Genomic DNA, 18,392 nt, shown 5'->3' on the forward strand with positions numbered 1-18,392 from the left:
ATGAGAGAAAAACATAAAATTTTATTAAAGGTTTCTCACTGACTTGAGACGCCAGCTTTATTAGGTGCCATAAATCACAACTACCCTGGACATTCTTTTCTGTTCCAGTGAGGACCTATTTTTCAGATACTATACCTTGTTGGTCTTACTTTACTGTAATTTCATATGTTTAATATCTGAGACCATATCCTCCTATCTTATTATTATTCTGCTGCAGTCTCACATTTTTGTTTTATCTTTTTCAAATGGAATGAAATCATTTCATTTTTAACAATAATTTCATTGGAATTATGTCAAGTTTATAGATTAATTTGAGGACATTTTCATTTCTTTGAACATTAAGTCTTCCTATCCAGAAACAAAGGGGTATTCTCAAATTTGCAGGTTTTCTCTGGTTTACAAGTGAATTTTTATATTTTTATTCATGTAATTCTTAAACATTTCCTCTCATCTTTATTGCTTTGTAGTTGGAATTTTAAAAGGAGATTTAAAAAAGCATTCATTTTTTTTTTCAACCATCCTTCAATTTAATTTTTTTTTTTTTAAGAGGGCATCTCTCATATTTATTGATCAAATGGCTGTTAACAACAATAAAATTCTGTATAGGGGACTCAATGCACATTTCATTGATCAACCCCAAGCCTAATTCTCAACAGTCTCCAATCTTCTGAAGCATAAAGAACAAGTTCTTACATGGAGAACAAATTCTTACATAGTGAATAAGTTCTTACATGGTGAACAGTGCAAGGGCAGTACATCACAGAAACTTTTGGTTTTGATCACGCATTATGAACTATAAACAATCAGGTCAAATATGAATATTCGTTTGATTTTTATACTTGATTTATATGTGAATCCCACATTTCTCCCTTATTATTATTATTATTTTTAATAAAATGCTGAAGTGGTAGGTAGAAAAAGCATTCATTTTTAATAGGTAAATATGTTATTTACTTTTGTATGTTGATTTCTCAACTGCCACATTAATAAATATGTGTATGCTAACATTTTATACATAATTTAATTTTAAAATAAATAGGTACTGCATCTGATCAAATGCCTTTATGAAATCTTTTAGAATAATATATCCTTTGACTATGTATTTATTTTTAATACTACTTCATTTTAATTGGAATATTGCTATTTTCTCTTTTTATCAATTGGATTCTTGAGAAATTTATCTGTTTTGCTGATCTTTCTATGAGGAGCATATAGATTTCTCAATTATATTATTTTTTGTTTTCTAATTTTCAAAAATTTTTCGTTGTCTAATAAACTTTCCTTTGCTTTCATTATTCCCTTTCTTTAAATTATGGAATTTTCTTTGTTTTTTGCTAATGTTAGGATATTTTGAGTAGTATTTCTTAACCATTGCTGCCCATTAGAAACAACCCTTGCATTTATTTAAAAAAACAACAAACCCATGGATGATATGACCCATTGCCAGAGTTTCTAATTTAACCAGCCTAAGGGGGTATTCTTCATACAAATTAATATACAGCCAGAGTTAAGATAATTTGGCCTCAATATTTCATGTTAATAATCTAAATTCTTAAAGTTACAAACTATTATCAATTATTAATGTGATGTCATCCACGTTTTGTTAGATATTTTTCTATCATCAATTTTACATTTTCTCTAATTTTAGTTTCTATTTATTTTCTTTAATTTTTGATGTTTTATTTTCTTTAGTAATTATATTCCTTTTTGCTGTTGAATTTATACTATAATGCTCTAATATTATGATGACATACAGTTCATATTTTTATTATTTAAAAATTTGGAAGTTTTGATTGTAGTTAAATTTATTTATTTTATTTATAAATAGCAACCTGGAATTTTAAAAAAAGATTATTTTTCTTTTGGCTATAAAATGTAACACCCAACTATTAACTACTCTAATAATAATGATAATACTATTAAAATATATCTACAAAAATATAATAATGTTGGCAAACTTACTGAAGACAGAAAAATAGTTAAAATTTCACAGTAAAATTGTGTTTATGATAACTTTTTGAATCTGTAACTGTTCAAATTTTTGAGTTTATAGCTACTTTGTGTAATATGGTATTTGACCCATAAATGCTCTACTGAATTTCACATTTTTTTCACTGTTGTACAATGTCCTGTTTGGTTTAACGTAATAATTTTTTATTTGCAGTTAAAGTTTCTATTAGACTCGTAATAATTTTTGCTTTCATATATTAATCTTATATATCTCTTTTTAATATTTTTACTATTAACCTATGCCAATTAACTTTGCTTTAAAACAGGATTTGAGAACTTTTAACTTCCCTTTCTAATATTAATATGTAATTACTGTTACGCACATTAAATCTGGTCTTTGTTTATCGTTTAGACTTTCTAGTTTTTAAATGTTTTTGCTTCTTTTTTATGTGAAAGACATCTTTTCTGTTATTCACTTTGGAAAACATAACATTTGGAATAATCAAGTGTTATTCATTTATATTGTAATACTTGAAAATGTTATTTCTCTACTTTGAATATGAAGGGAAAAAAATCAACTGTCTGCCGCCAGCCAATCATAAAAGCCTGGGAAATAAGCATGTTTTCACTCTCCTCCTAACCACTTCCACTTTCCAGTTTGTTTGTTTGTTTGTTTTTCATGACATAACAGGATTTTAAATTCATATTTTATAACTATTATTAATTTTTACTAATATATGCTCTCACTGATAAATATTCATGACATTTTACTCTACTTAATAAGTGTCTATAATAATTCTTACAGAATAATACTGTTGGATTCTCCCAGAGGAGGACGCCGCCCCAAATCACTCATGGAAGGCGTCTCTTGATGCAACAAGCAAGAGGAATTTATTCAGAGGCCAGCTAGCTGGGGTCCATGTGTTAGCCCGACGCAGCGGGTCTCAACGAGGACCCCGAACACACAAAGCCAGAAGTTTCTATAGCATTTTCAAAGGGGCAGTATTTTCTACAGTCACAATACAGTGGGTTTTTTTTTTTCATAGACACATAAATTTTCGGCTGACGCCTCATCCTGGGGGTTTGGTTAGATAAAATCACTTTCGGAATGTTTAGGGTGGTTCTAGCAAGATAAGCTTAACTGATTGAGGTTGGCTAACTAAAGGTCACTACAATTAACACTGGCTGACTAACTTGTTTTTCAAAGTTCTAGTAATTTTTCTCCTTCTAGGTTAGAAAATGGTGTTTGAGCCTTTAAGATGGCTGTGCTTATGCTAACTTTTGATTCTTCAGGTTCTACATTTCCCCACTTCTCTTTAAGGGCATTCCAATCATGGAATGTTTGTATCTTCCTGTTGGGTGAGTGAATGATATTGTTGCTGCAACATTAGTACATGAACGGCACTCACTCTTTCTCTAACAAAAGTTATCAGCCGATTTAATATGCAGGGTCCCAAAGTGAGGAGCAACACAAAGATGAGTAAGGGCCCAGCCAGAGTGGATATCAAGGTCGTAAACCACGGGGACCTAGTGAACCAAGATTCAAATAGCCCTTGGCCGGCTTCTCGTTCTCTCTTTCTCTGGTCTAGCCTTTCCCTAAGCTTTGACATTGAATCTCTTACTACTCCGGAATGGTCTGCATAAAAGCAGCATTCTTCCTTTAAAGCTGCACACAATCCTCCTTCTTTTAGAAACAGCAGATCCAGCCCTCGTCTGTTCTGCAAGACTACTTCAGAGAGGGAAGTCAGAGATTCTTCAAGTTTAGTAATGGATTGCTCTATGGTTTTTAGGTCTTCATCAATAGCTGTCCTTAGTCCCTCATAATGTTGGTTCCCTTGGATAATAGCGGCTGTCCCTGTTCCTACTCCGGCTGCAACTCCTATCCCTAACAACACAGCTAAGGTCAGCGAGACCGGCTCCCTCCTATATCTATGCCTAGGTTCAAATTCAGCTACGAATGAGAGGTCACATGATACATCAACCTGGGCACCAGCTGAACCATGATACAGAAATCGTGGGAGGAGTTGAAGGCAGAAGTAGAGACACATGGGGTCACTCCAGTGTTACAAGAACACCACCCTTCGGGAGGAGGGACTAGATACTCATTTTCACCTGAGGAGGTCACAGCTATGGTTTCATTACACAAAGCTTTATGGGTGGGGGGGACTGAACCTAAACATTTTCCTCTTCCAGTTACTTCAGTCAGAGTTAGCTTCTTGTGGCTTCCCCAGCTACAGATCTCGTGATGGGTTGTCCTGTTAAAACTGCCTAACAATCCCAATCCTTCATAATAAGGCGGCCCAGAAGAGAAACACAACCAACAGGATTCAGTAGTGTTAGGGTTGGTGGTATTTAAGACCTGAAAAGCCCCTTCAAGGAGGTTGAGAAGGCGTTGTCCGGTGCTAGGAAAGGAGGTGACTCGGCCAAGAGTGGAGGCGGAGTGAGTGGTGGCAGAGTCCATAGGTGGGGCTAGGGCCTGTTTTGGGGCTGGGGCTGGGAGACGCGGTTGATCCCGCAAGACAGCGTTGGGTCCTACTGGGGCAGCTGGAAGGGTCTCAACTTTGAGCCTGATAGTAAATATGAGGCCTTTATCATATCCAGATTTATAGTATCTGAGCCCCCACTGTCGTCCAGTGACCCATCCATCATACTGGCGCCCCTTATCACTGAATGTGATATTTAAGGGGTTGCATAGCCCTGTCTGCTCACAGTTGGGGGATGTGTGGTTCAGGACTACTTTAAGGAGGTCCCAACTGGACACGGGGTTCCAATAAACATTACCCGTAGTTTCACAGCCCCAAGAGCTACAATAAAAGGATTCTAAGCCCCCACACTGTCGGGCTTGTTGGTGGGTTCGTCCGTCATGGGGGCAGACATAGAAGGTAGTGGTTTTTATCCTATTGCGTGCTCAGGGATAACTACACCCACTGTCTCCATAGGAAACCTGACTCTGGGCTGCAGAATAATCGCAGTCTGGTGGTCGAATTAGGTGGGCCTGTCTCCAAGGTATATTAGGTATGTCCCAGGTATCTAATCCAGCAACTAGGGTGCAAACATCAGGGTGCAGGGACGGCCACCAGGTCTTAAGGGGGGCAGTCTTAGAAACAGACCACACTGCCTCTCCTGTCTGAGAGAAAACCTGCCATATCAGCAACCTGGGTTCATGGGGGTTAGGGTTCTGGAAGGTGGGAAGTAACTGGGTCATTAGAATTAGAATTGTTAGTGACACAATCATTTTTACACAAGCGAAATTTAAGAGGGTTATCAGTTCGAATTACTCGCCAGTCCGGGTCTGGTTGAGGCGCTTTCTTCAGATGTGAAGCATGTATCCAGGAAGAGATGCCATCTACTTTCACAGCTGTAGGTGTGGTCAAAAGGACAATGAAGGGTCCTTTCCACCGAGGCTCAAGATTTTCCGTTCGATGTCGCCTTACGTAGACAGAGTCTCCCACTTGGAACGGGTGAGGTACTGAAATGTCCTCTGGCCGATAGGCTTCTCGGATAGAGGCCCACACTTCTTTCTGCACAACTTCCAGAGCCCGTAACCTTTCAAGCAGAAACTTATTAGTCACAGATTCAGGGGATACGTGGATGTGAGCTGCATTTAGTGGAGCCGGGGCTCCAAACATTATTTCAAAGGGTGTTAGTCTAAAATGGCTGGGGGTGTTTCTAACTTGGAATAAGGTGAAGGGAAGGGGGACCAACCAATCATATAAACCAGTCTCTATGGATAATTTAGTCAGGGTCTCTTTTAGAGTTCTATTCATGCTTTCTACCTGTCCTGAGCTCTGGGGCCTGTATGCACAATGCAATTTCCAATCCATCCCCAAAATCTTGGCCAATCCCTGACTTACCTGGGCAACAAAGGCAGGGCCGTTGTCGGAGCTGATTACCTTTGGGATTCCAAACCTGGGAAATATTTCTTCAAGGATCCTTTTAGACACCGTCTGAGCTGTCTCAGTTTTGGTGGGGAACACCTCTGTCCATCCTGAAAATGTGTCTAGGAAAACTAGAAGGTACTTATATCCATACTTAGCAGGCTTGATCTCAGTGAAGTCAACTTCCCAGTAAGCTCCTGGGCGATCCCCTCGAAGTCTTTTCCCGGATGTTACTGGATTTTTACTCACACTTACTAATTGGCAGGGAACACAATTTCTTACAACCTCGTCAGCCAGTTTTCCTAATCCAATAACATGATAAGGGGAGTCTTGAACCAAGGTCTTTAGGTTTTTTGCTCCCAAATGTGTCAATTGATGCAATTGCCTTAAGTATTCTTCTGCCTCTCTCTGGGCCAGGACAACTCCCTTTTTCAGACTTGTATATCTCGTGGGGTGAGGAATTTTTAAACCCTAATTTGTTTATACAAGCGAGGTCTTCGGGTGTATACTGGAAGCTCTTAATACAAGTGGCCTCCGGGTACACTTGGAGGGGTAAGATATTCATTCCCTGGGCTGCTTGTTTTGCAGCTTGGTCCGGCCTTCTGTTTCCTTGAGCTATTAGAGAGTCGCTTTTTTGATGCCCAGGGCAATGTATTATTGCCACTTCTCTAGGTCTATGGATGGCTTCTAACAAATTTAAAATTTCTTGTTTGTTTTTAACATCTCTCCCGGCAGAAGTCAATAACCCTCTCTGTCTATAAATAGCCCCGTGTATGTGAGCGGTGGCAAAAGCGTATCGGCTGTCGGTATAGACGTTAAGTCTCTTACCTTCTGCCATCTTTAGAGCCTGAGTCAGAGCGACGAGCTCTGCTCGCTGTGCTGAAGTGCCCCTTGGAAGTCCACTGGCCCACACGATTCGGTTATCATCCACTACTGCAGCTCCCGCCATTCTCTTACCATCCGTAATGTAACTGCTCCCGTCTGTATACCAAGTCAGGAGTCCTGGCCCTTCTAAAGGCTGATCTTGTAAGTCCTGGCGGGTCCCCGTCTCCTCAGCCAGGATTTCCTGGCAGGTATGAAGTACTTCTTTTCCCAAATCGGGGAGCAGAGTAGCTGGGTTTAGGATGGCGGGTGGGGCAAATTCCACATGATCACGACTCAGGAGTAAGGTCTGGTAGTGAGTCATTCTGGCATTTGACATCCATCTTTCGGGTGGTTGCCGGATTATGCTCTCCAACGCATGTGAAGCAACCACAGTGAGTTTTTGTCCCAGTGTTAGTTTGTCAGAATCTTTAACTAGGAGGGCCACAGCTGCTACTACTCTCAGGCAGGCAGGCCACCCACTACTCACGGGGTCTAATTTTTTTGACAGATAGGCGACAGGTCTCTTCCAGGGTCCCCATTGTTGGGTCAACACTCCTCGAGCTACTCTGCTCCGTTTGTCCACGAAAAGGACAAATGGCTTAGTTACATCTGGCAATGCTAGAGCGGGTGCTGAGAGGAGGGCTTTCTTGATATCATCAAAGGCCTGTTGTTGCTCAGATTCCCAAACAAACGGGGCTGTCCCCTTGGTAAGGGGGTACAGAGGGGCGGCCAAGGAAGCATATCCGGGTATCCACAATCTACAAAACCCTGCTGTCCCCAGAAACTCGCGAACCTGGCGTGCTGTAGTGGGGACCGGAATCTGCGTCACAGTCTGCTTCCGGGCTTCAGTAAGCCACCTTTTCCCTTTTCTCAGGGAATATCCCAAATAAATCACTTGTTGTTGGCAGATCTGTGCCTTCTTAGCAGATGCTCTATACCCTAATTTGGCAAGTTCAGTCAAAAGGGCTTCAGTGGCCTCTTGGCAGGTCTCCGGGGTGGGAGCGGCTATCAATAAGTCATCAACATATTGCAGCAAAGTTACCTGTGGGTTTGAAGCTCGGTAGAAAGCCAAGTCCTGATGTAAAGCCTCATCGAAGAGGGTGGGCGAGTTCTTGAATCCTTGTGGCAAACGAGTCCAGGTCAATTGCCCAGTAGTTCCTGTGGTGGGATCTTTCCACTCAAAGGCAAACAGCGGTTGGCTGTTCTGGTGCAAGCGCAGACAAAAGAAAGCATCCTTTAGATCTAAAACTGAGTACCAGATGTTTTTTGGGGCCAGGGAGCTTAGTAGGTTATAGGGATTTGGCACGGTGGGGTGAATGTCCTGTGTCCTTTTGTTAACTTCTCTTAAATCTTGTACTGGTCGGTAATCTCCCATTCCTGCCTTTTTTACAGGCAGCAAGGGGGTGTTCCATGGGGATTGACATTTTACCAATATTCCCTGTTCCATAAGCTTCTGGATATGTGGCCTAATTCCATCCCTGGCTTCTTTACTCATTGGATATTGCCTCACAGTCACTGGCAAGGCTGAAGCTTTTAGTTCTATGATTACAGGGGGCTGGTTCTTGGCGAGCCCCATGCCCGCCGTCTCCGCCCAGGCTCCTGGGAATCAGTCGAGCCACTCCTGACTAATCCGGGAGGGCTCTGGTTCCATAAAAAGACAGTATTCGTCTTCCAATCTTATGGTCAGAATACTCAAGTCCAAAGGCTTATTTTCCTGATTAGTCACCAGAGGTTTCTCAGCTTGAAAAGATATTTGGGCTCCTACTTTGGTTAAGATGTCCCTTCCTAACAGGGGCGTAGGGCATTCTGGTATAATGAGGAACGAGTGACTTACTCGTCCTACTCCTAAGTCTACTGCTCTTCGGGTGGTCCATGCATATTGTTTCTGGCCTGTAGCTCCAATCACCCAAGACTTTTTGCCAGAGAGAGGGCCCTTGTCTTTAGTTAATACAGAATGTTGAGCACCGGTGTCTACTAGGAACTCAACGGGTTGCCCCTCCACTTTCAGAGTTACCCTGGGCTCGGGGAGGAGTTCCGAGCCCCGTCTTCCCTAATCTTCATCTTCCAGCAGAGACAACACCCTTTTTGGAGGCTTCTGCAGTGGCTTTTTAGGGCATTCTTTCACCCAATGTCCTTTCTCTTTGCAGTATGCACATTGATCTTTATCCAAAGGAGGCCGGTTGCCCAGGTACCCTGCCTTACTAGTTCTATCACTAGAGGGCGGGCGTCCCTTACCTTCTACTACTGCGGCCAAGATTTTTGTTAAATTTCTCTCATGCTTCCTATCCCTCTTTTCCTCTTTACTTTCTTTTTCCTTTTCCTTCCTTAATTCCTTCTCTTCCTCAGTCTCTCTCTTATGATAAACTTTCTCAGCTTCTTTCACCAAATCTCTCAATGACAAATCCTGTAAGCCTTCTAGTCTCTGAAGCTTCTTTCTAATATCAGGCGCTGATTGCCCAATAAAGGCAAGAGCCACTGAAGCACTATGTTCCTCAGAAGTGGGGTCAAAAGGAGTATACCGCCTGAAGGCTTCCATCAGGCGTTCTAAGAACACTGGGGGGGCCTCAGCGGCTCCCTGACTAACCTCTCTTACCTTGGCCAAATTGGTGGGGCGCCTTGCAGCCCCGCGAAGACCTGCCACCAGAGCCTGGCGATAGATGGTTAGTCGCTCCCTACCTTCTGGAGAATTAAAGTCCCAGTTGGGTCTGGTCAGTGGGAACCCCCTTTCTATATCATGAGGGAGTTGCGACGGTCGTCCGTCAGCTCCAGGCACGTTCTTTCGCGCTTCCAGGAGGATCCTTTCTCTTTCTTCCGTGGTGAAGAGTACCTGTAAGAGCTGCTGACAATCATCCCAAGTGGGCTGGTGAGAGAACATCAGGGACTCTATCAGTCCCATTAGTCTCTGCGGTTCCTCTGAAAAAGGAGGGTGGTTAGCTTTCCAATTATATAAATCGGCAGAGGAGAATGGCCAGTATTGCAGAGCTTGGAAAGGCGGGTCTCCTTCCTCCCCGAGAATGGGGGCCCCATAAGACCTGAGGGGAAAAATTCCTGATGGGTCCAATGCGGCCCCTCGGCGCCGCCAAGTTCCCTGGGCCGGTCCTGGAGCTGGCCCCGATGCCTCGGTACCAGAAGCTAGAGGCATCGGAGGTGCCGGGGCCAGAGGCACTGGGGCCTCGGCCACCGGGGCCTCAGGCGCCGGGGCAGAGGCAGGAGGGTAAGGAGGGGGATCATCAACCATGAGCAAGTCTTGAGTGTCAGGGTGTATTTTGGTGGTCTCTTTCCCTTTTCCCTGAGGTTGAGACTGAGCCAATAAGACTTGAGAGTTTGCTTTCTTTCGCACCCAGGGCTTTACCCAGGGCGGTGGATTTTCCACCAATTCTTGCCAGACCACAATGTAGGGCTGCTGATCCGGATGTCCCCGAGTTGAATTCTGGAAAACAACAGCTTTTACTGCAAGCAGAGTGGAGAGGTCAAAAGTCCCCTCCGGGGGCCATCCAATGTTAAAAGTGGGCCACTCGGAGGTACAGAAAGTCTGCCACAGCCCTTTTTTAACTTCTACCGACAAGTCATGCGCCCTTGCTCTCACTTCTGTCCAATGACCTAACGTCAGGCTAAGGGGGGGTCGTCACTGTCCCATTGCCAGTATAACAATTATTAGACACATAAAGGACACATAAAACAGAGACACACAGAGATAAGACACACAGCGGCCGCTTTTTGTCTTCCTCAGATTTCTGACCAAGAACCGGAAGGAATCAGTGGGCTGATACTCTCGGTGCCCAAAAACCAACCCTATCTCATCCGGTTCACTTTTGCGGAAAAACAGGTGGGAGGCCACCAGGCGTCCCTGGCCCTCCAAACTCCCTGGGGCGTCCCCCAGGGTTGCAGCCTGCGGTGCTCCAAGTACGTCTACCGACCGCAGTCACGACCCCTTACGGGACCGGGACGGCTGCCAGACAGAGGGTACCCTTTTCAGAACTCCGACCGGTCTCACTGAAAAGCAGAACACAGAACACAGACAACTCAAGGCGCCACTAATCTTACCTCTTCCTCCAAGAATGGCTTCGGGAGTGAAGCGGGGTGAGTGCACGATCCCGGACGAGCCCCCAAATGTTGGATTCTCCCAGAGTAGGACGCCGCCCCAAATCACTCACGGAAGGCGTCTCTTGATGCAACAAGCAAGAGGAATTTATTCAGAGGCCAGCTAGCTGGGGTCCATGTGTTAGCCCGATGCAGCGGGTCTCAACAAGGACCCCGAACACACAAAGCCAGAAGTTTTTATAGCATTTTCAAAGGGGCAGTATTTTCTACAGTCACAATACAGTGGTTTTTTTTTTTTTTCATAGACACATAAATTTTCGGCTGACGCCTCATCCTGAGGGTTTGGTTAGATAAAATCACTTTCGGAATGTTTAGGGTGGTTCTAGCAAGATAAGCTTAACTGATTGAGGTTGGCTAACTAAAGGTCACTACAATTAACACTGGCTGACTAACTTGTTTTTCAAAGTTCTAGTAATTTTTCTCCTTCTAGGTTAGAAAATGGTGTTTGAGCCTTTAAGATGGCTGTGCTTATGCTAACTTTTGATTCTTCAGCTTCTACAACACCATAAAACCAATACTCAGAATAGCAACATTAATTGAAAGCAGTAATCAGACTGACCATCCTAATTAATATAAAATGAAATCAAGCTTTTACACCAAAGATTATTTCTGAAATTAATATCAAGATTATGCCATGCCGTATTCATGGAACATTACATTAGAAGTCCCAAAGCAATTTATAAGTCTAATTTCATTAAATTTCCTATAATTTCCAGCATAGTAGAGAAAAAAAATTACTTTTAAATACATACTTGCATCCAAGCAAAGTTAAGGCAATAACAAAACTTCAGCCTCTGGTTCAGTGATTTCTTCATTTCCCTGTCTCACAGAATAGCAGCTATTTTCTGCTGCCTAATCAATATAGTCATATAGAAAAAAAAAGTAACCATTTTGGAGTCCAGATCAAAGTAGTTATATAAAATTGTTTTCAATGAATTATATCAATCACCATTAGTGGTTTAAAAATTATCTTTCATGCAAGCACCAATTAAAAACAGTCTTAATTGGACTAACTGAATTTTACTTTAAAGAGACAAGAAGGCATTTCATATTTTGTAAGAGGCAGTATAGTTTGGGATTAAAACACTATGGGCTTTGGTATCAAATGGTGGTGTATTAGAGTTTTAGCTCCTTTATTTCTAAGTAATTCTGTAAAATTTACTTAAGTTTTGATGCTTCCATTTTCCCTTAAAAGAGTTAACTATAGTGATATGCCCATGTGTAGCTGTGAAGGTTTAAATGGTTAAAGAACAAAAAGCATTTAACACAGCATCTCATGTCAACTAACACTTAGTAAATGGAAACCAGAGACTGGATGTCTATTTTGACTGATTTATATTTTTCAGTGAAAATACCTCTATGGCTCTACTTATTATGCATCATATGAAGAATTGATATTCAAAATATGTACAGAACAGTAGAATATCTATGAAATCTATACAAACATATCAGAACAGTCACCTGACAGATCAGAATAGCCATTATGTACAACTACTCATGACCACTTGCTAAATATTAGCGATGTGAAATTTTTAAATTACATGCTGAGAGGAAGTTTCATGTATACATCACTTTACAGTTCTTAAGTTCTTTTGTTTTGTATCCCTATGAAAGAAGTATATGTAAAGAAAAAAATGCTCTTTTTTTCTGAGAAAACAAAACACATAACCAGATTTTGAATAAATTACCATATTAATAGAACAAGAGAAATAGCCCATAGGGAAGTGATTAGCTTGATAAAACAAGCTATTTCACATGATTTTTATAACAGTTAAAACTAGACTAGAGGAGAAATAACATGATTTTCAATTAAAATAGTTTAAGTTGAACAATGAAACTGAAGAAACTATCATTGAAATTACCAAATGTAAGAAAATAAATTGTAATTTTCTATATTGAAGGCATGCCCATTATAATTTTAAATAAATACCTACCTACATCTTTATATTTCAGATTGGCTTTTTAAAATATAATAGAAGAATTCCAAGATTTAATTTCTGAACTACACTAAAGTTTCTCCATCAGTGATACAGTGAAATGAGTAGGGGTGATCGACACAGGCTCCTCCCCTTGAGATGCCCAATTGACTATGCCATCTGCACTGAACCCTCTGAGGAAACACTGAATAAAAACAATCTTGTTTCTTCCTATAATCATAAAGGTATTAGAATGCCATGTAAATACAATTTAATGAATGTGTATTTTGAATAATTTAGGTACTCTCTTGGCAATCTCCTGTTGGTCCCTTAAGTTTTATTTAAATACACATTTTAAGTAGCAGGGTCTGGGTCAAACAAGAAAATGAAACTACTTGTTTGTTGGAGATTTTTCTTAAATCATAAGATCCATGTAAGCAACAACTTTTCCAAATGACAAAGGTCTTCAGAAATTATTATTCTTACTTCACTGGACATTTTTCCAAGTCAACAAGAATAGCTCATGTATAAAAGAATGAATGAAAATTCAATAATTAAATAGATCACTTTGAATTGCAATTCTCTACCTCAGCAAATACGGCTCATTTTAAAATATGCACCCCTTCTAATTTACACAGATTAATTATAAATCTTGACCTACATCAGTTAATAAAAATAGCACAGTCACTGCAAATTAATAATACCATGAACGGAAATTCCAGATCTTAAAGAGGAGCTGTGCTGAGTAGGGTTAGCAATGCTGTTACTATATAAGCTCAAAAATTCTTACAGAAATGACAGAAAATGTGAACATATGAAAGGAAGAATTACCAAAGATCAGAATTGATAATGGAATACTTCCAGATATTTTTAGAAAGAATTTATTGTTGAAGACAACTAATTTTCTATTCACAATGTCAATCGAAATTGACTTGCAGAAAGAGGATGAGATGATCAATACCAAGAACTGGAGAATAATGGGCTGAGGCAGAGTAACTGGCTACCTTGTGGTCTGCCTTTCCTTTGCAGATCTATTAGTATAAGAGGGAAAGAAAAACACAACAAAGGGTGGATTTCTTTAGAATTTGCCTTACTTTTATCATTTCTATGTAGTTTAAATCCCTACTTTTTAAATGTAAATTCTTTCATTTTTCCATTTCAGCATTGTCAACACTTTTTTTTTTAACCTAATTTGTTCTTTTATCTGCCCCTGAGGGTGCAGCTGCTCTGCCCCTTACTGTGACACCAGGTAGTTTTAACAGTTTCTGCTCATCTGTTAACAGATGACCTGGATTGCCTTGATCTTTCTGAAAATGTTATGAGTTGGTTTGTTTTCCTCTTTTTCTATTCAGTTTTATGCAAATTTTCCTTTATCTCTTGAGTTTAATGGTTATATGCCTAGGCTATGCCATCAAAAACGTCTGGAAACAATGCTATTTATTCATTTCAAATTACCTGAGCTTGAATGTATTTCTTAAGCAATGGTATTACTCACCTCATAGAAAGACATTTAAATAATTCATATAAAATGTTTAGCATAATTCCTGGAAAATTATTGTTTAATATTATTGATGGAAAGTTCTTATTCTTAAGATGTGTCCTCTTTTCTATTTACCTGGAAACCAAGGCTATATTATTCAACTCATTTGCTGTCCTACTGTGTTCTTTTAATTGCATAAATACTAAATGAATTGGTTATCAGTATAAAAATTTTAAACAAAATAGAATAAATATTAAGGTCCAACTTGAAACTTCTGCAACCAAATCCATCTCTCTAGAGGCTATTTAGTGCTGGTCCTTCAGTCCTTGTATTACACATATTTACAATATCCATTATATTTGTGGGCAAGAATACATAATATAATTCTAACACAAAAATCAAGCACATAATTTCTCAATGAATATTAGCTGATATTATCATGACTATTATTATTTTTATTCTGTTACTCCTTTTTAGAGACAAATAATATTCCATTGTGTGGATGTACCATGGTTTATTTATCCATTCACCTATTGAAGAATATCTTCGTTGCTTCCATTCACCTATTGAAGAATATCTTAGTTGCTTCCAAGTTTTGGCAAATATGAAGAAAGCTGCTTTTAACATCTGTATGTTGGTTTTTGTATAAGCCAAGTTCGGTTTTGTATAACCGAACTCTGTTCGGTTATTTACAAAAAGCATGATTACCAGATCCTATGTTGAGTATGTTTAGCTGTCTAAGAAACCACTGAACTGTTTTCCAAAGCAGCTGCAGCACTGTGTATTCCCACCACCGAGTTCCTGTTGCTCTACATCCTCACTAGCATTTGGTGGTGTCGGTGTTACAGATTTTGGCAATTCTAACAGGACTGTAGTGGTATCTCATTGTTTTCATTTTCACTTATCTGATGACATACAATTTTCATATGTTTATATGCCATTTGCATATCTTATTTGGGTGAGGTGTCTGTTAAGGTCTCTGGCCCATTGTGGGTAAAATTGAAATATTCTGAAAATCTCTCACATGGCTTTAGTGCATCTGCATATCAATAGGTATTTCCAAGAGGTGAAGAGAAGAAGCCCCTCTACATATCAGTAGGTAATTACAAGGGCATGTGAGGGTTTATCTGGACCATAGAGGTTGGGTAGAGCTCTCATCTTCTGCAGCCTGGTCAAGAGAGAGATGCGATGACTGCTTGTAAGAAATAAAAGGGTTTCTTAACTTTATATCTCCCTTTGACTGATTTCAGTTTTAGAGGTATTTTGCCCCAGGATTCCGCCCACAACCCCCATCCTGGAGTTACACTCATTTTTTAATTATACATTTTTCTTATTGTTGAGTTTTAAGAGTTCTTTGTATCTTTTTTATAATAGTCTTCAATCAGATGTGTCTTCTGCAAATATGAATGAAAGCATAAAGTCCAGAAAAAAAGGGGTTCTCAGTTGAACTGTAAGTAGTTCCACTCATTTTAGAGCACGAAAAGCAGAATGGAACTTAGTTAATGTTAAGAGCGTAATGGGATGAAGAAAAATGTTTATGACTGGGAGAGTGGGGGACAGGTGTGTTCACTGAGTACCAAACTAAGGAATTAAGATTTTATTCAGCAAGTGATGGACAGCAAGGCAGCCATTCAAGTAGGAAAGTGACTCAATTTGAGATGAATCCCCATTTTATTTCTAAGCAAAATTAACTCTTGATTACATTGTGCCTTGTTAATATAATTAAGCTTATAAACCTGGGTTGCTGAGCACTGCCAGAGAAAATTACACAATTGTTGGAATTAGTGCCACAAAAGTTTGTTACCTGCTTTGGTAGTAGTATCAAGAGTACCATCAGTACTGCTTGAAAATCCTTTACATCTTCCCGGTCAACAACTGTTTGTTTGTTTCTTCCCCCCCCCTCCAACAAGGCCATATGAAACCCTCATCATTTAGGTGTAGTCCTTTATTTAGAAATCACAGAGTTCCATGTTTGTTTCACAAAGGTCTGAATTCAGGTAAAATTAAAATAGATTTAAAAACAATGCATCTAGGCAACATCAATTGGACCTTAACAAGTGATCACAGTGAATTTATAACACTTCAAATATTCTTTCTGAAGAAAAACTGATCCCAATTAATCTGATATGTGAGCAGAACTATTATTATCTGACTGCTTTGGTAACTGTTCATTTTCTCTATATGACCTGTTTCTATATATCAAGCATCATACAAAAGAAATTAAAAAAAACAACAACCCTTGCTACAGAGCTCTAGCACCCCCAGAGTAGTCAGTGAACTATCACCAGTGGTATCAATTATGCAAACCTGACAGCAAATGAATGTTTTGTCACATACTATACAGTGGGTAACACATGATAGCATTTCATTAAAGACTACAATCCATTAAGCACAGTACAAAACCACAATGTATTCTCCAAAATACCAAACACTGAAATTACCCTAAAATATTACAAGCCTAGAAAGCTCATTTTTTATCTCTCCAGGATGAAGAGCCAGAGGCAAGTGATATTTAAGCTGTCATAGTGCAGTTATATCACTGGACAATAGCTAAGTTGTAAGTCATTGCAAAGCAAAGACTAAAAGAATGTTCTCTATTATCAGAAGACATATGAGCTGCAGTCATCAAATTCTAAAATATTATAAGGTATGAAAGAGGAAAAGGAAGCTACAATTCTCTCTGATGTATTCTTGGGAATGTAACTTACTTTTCTTCTTCAGCCTCACCTCAACCAGGCAGAGTGACTGGTGCCTTATGTGGTGTGACAATGGGGACAATGAGCACCAGCATATCCTTTTTCCTGCTGACCTGCCATCAGGTCTATCCTGTACACAGAGAATTATTCATTCTACCTAAATTGTTATACCTTCAGAAGCCTTCACTGAAAATTTAAGTATATTAATTGAAGATTACTCACACACTGATAAGCATCTTTGAGTTCGTGTGATTCAGGAGCTGCCGTCTAGTTAAGCAATGTCTAAATAACATGAGCAACAGGAAGGGAAATGCCTACAATATATAAGGTGCTTGATATACTCAGCAGAACTCCAAAAATCAGCATTATTAACAGCAGGAGCAGAGCCTCCCATGCAGTCCGGCTTCCCTGGCCTCCCAGCAGACAGGACACTAATAATCAACAAAAATGTGATCCTCCCTTGTCTCAGGATAAAGTGTGCCTTAGTTCTTCTCTGTGCTGAGCTGGAAGAACTGAGAGGCAAGGCAGATAATAAGAAAAGCTCATGTAACTCTGCCTCTGCAAAGGAAAATAAGGGTTGACTAATGGGGCAAATTTTTCCACCCCAAAATTTCCAGCTGAGGAAAGGGAAGGAAAACAATTTATGGGCCAAAATAAATCCTAGACCCCAGGAAGCAGTTTGGACCCTAATGAAGAAAACCTACCAGTATCAGTATCTGAACAGTTCTAATACATTAGGTAACATACTGAAAAAATCATGTGGTTACCAAGTTAGAACATCTTCATATTGGCTAAATATGATACTGATTTGTTACACTCCCCAAATAAGTGAGTGTCAAAATAGGAAAAATGGGAACTGTGGAATATTAACCACTCAAAGTATGCAACAATGCATTACTAACTTGAACATTTCATTTCCAAGGATATAGTTTATCTTTTCCAGAGAGGTTTTCAGTTGCTCTGTTAGGAAATCTTTAAGTTCAGTCTTCTACAGCTAAAAGAACTATTCTCTCACCAAGGAGGCTTTAAAATTCATTCCAATAAATAGCCAGACATCCTTTTGGAAAATCTCCCTGTGAATTATTAATGTCAATAGTAATGACCATGAGAAAGTGTATGGATCATAACAGTTAATTTACTAGTGTCTGAGATAATTCTGTAAAAGTAATCAAGTTTTACATGCAACACAGACCCTATCTATCAACCAGAGTGACTTCATAAATTATTTGAGAATTATATTGAATAACTAGATATTAGAAGATAGACAGTATTGTCTGAATTTGAGATGTAACAGCAAACAACCTCTGCTCAGGCAAAACTTTTTGTGTAAGTAATACAAAATCTGTTAAAACTTACATAAGAATTACAGAAGTGATCATCAATTTTCAAACATATGAAGAAAAATATCTACCTGAGCATACCTGTCAAATACATCTGGAGCAAAGAAAACTTTCAAATCAAGTACACAAGACATGTACCAATTTTTGTTGCAAATATTTGAGCATTT

General features: G+C 39.6%; 1 protein-coding gene across 1 annotated transcript in view; it reads right to left on the bottom strand.

Moving 5' to 3' along the window:
• LOC118921385 (uncharacterized) overlaps nt 1-18,392 on the bottom strand; it is a 95,719-nt gene that overhangs the window by 11,358 nt on the left and 65,969 nt on the right. Inside the window, 2 exon segments of the mRNA XM_057490518.1 lie at nt 5,149-6,299; nt 6,373-9,597. Coding sequence (XP_057346501.1) covers nt 5,149-6,299; nt 6,373-9,597 — 4,376 coding nt within the window.

The sequence above is a fragment of the Manis pentadactyla genome, chromosome 13 (assembly GCF_030020395.1).
Source record: "Manis pentadactyla isolate mManPen7 chromosome 13, mManPen7.hap1, whole genome shotgun sequence".
In the NCBI taxonomy this organism is placed as follows: Eukaryota; Metazoa; Chordata; class Mammalia; order Pholidota; family Manidae; genus Manis; species Manis pentadactyla.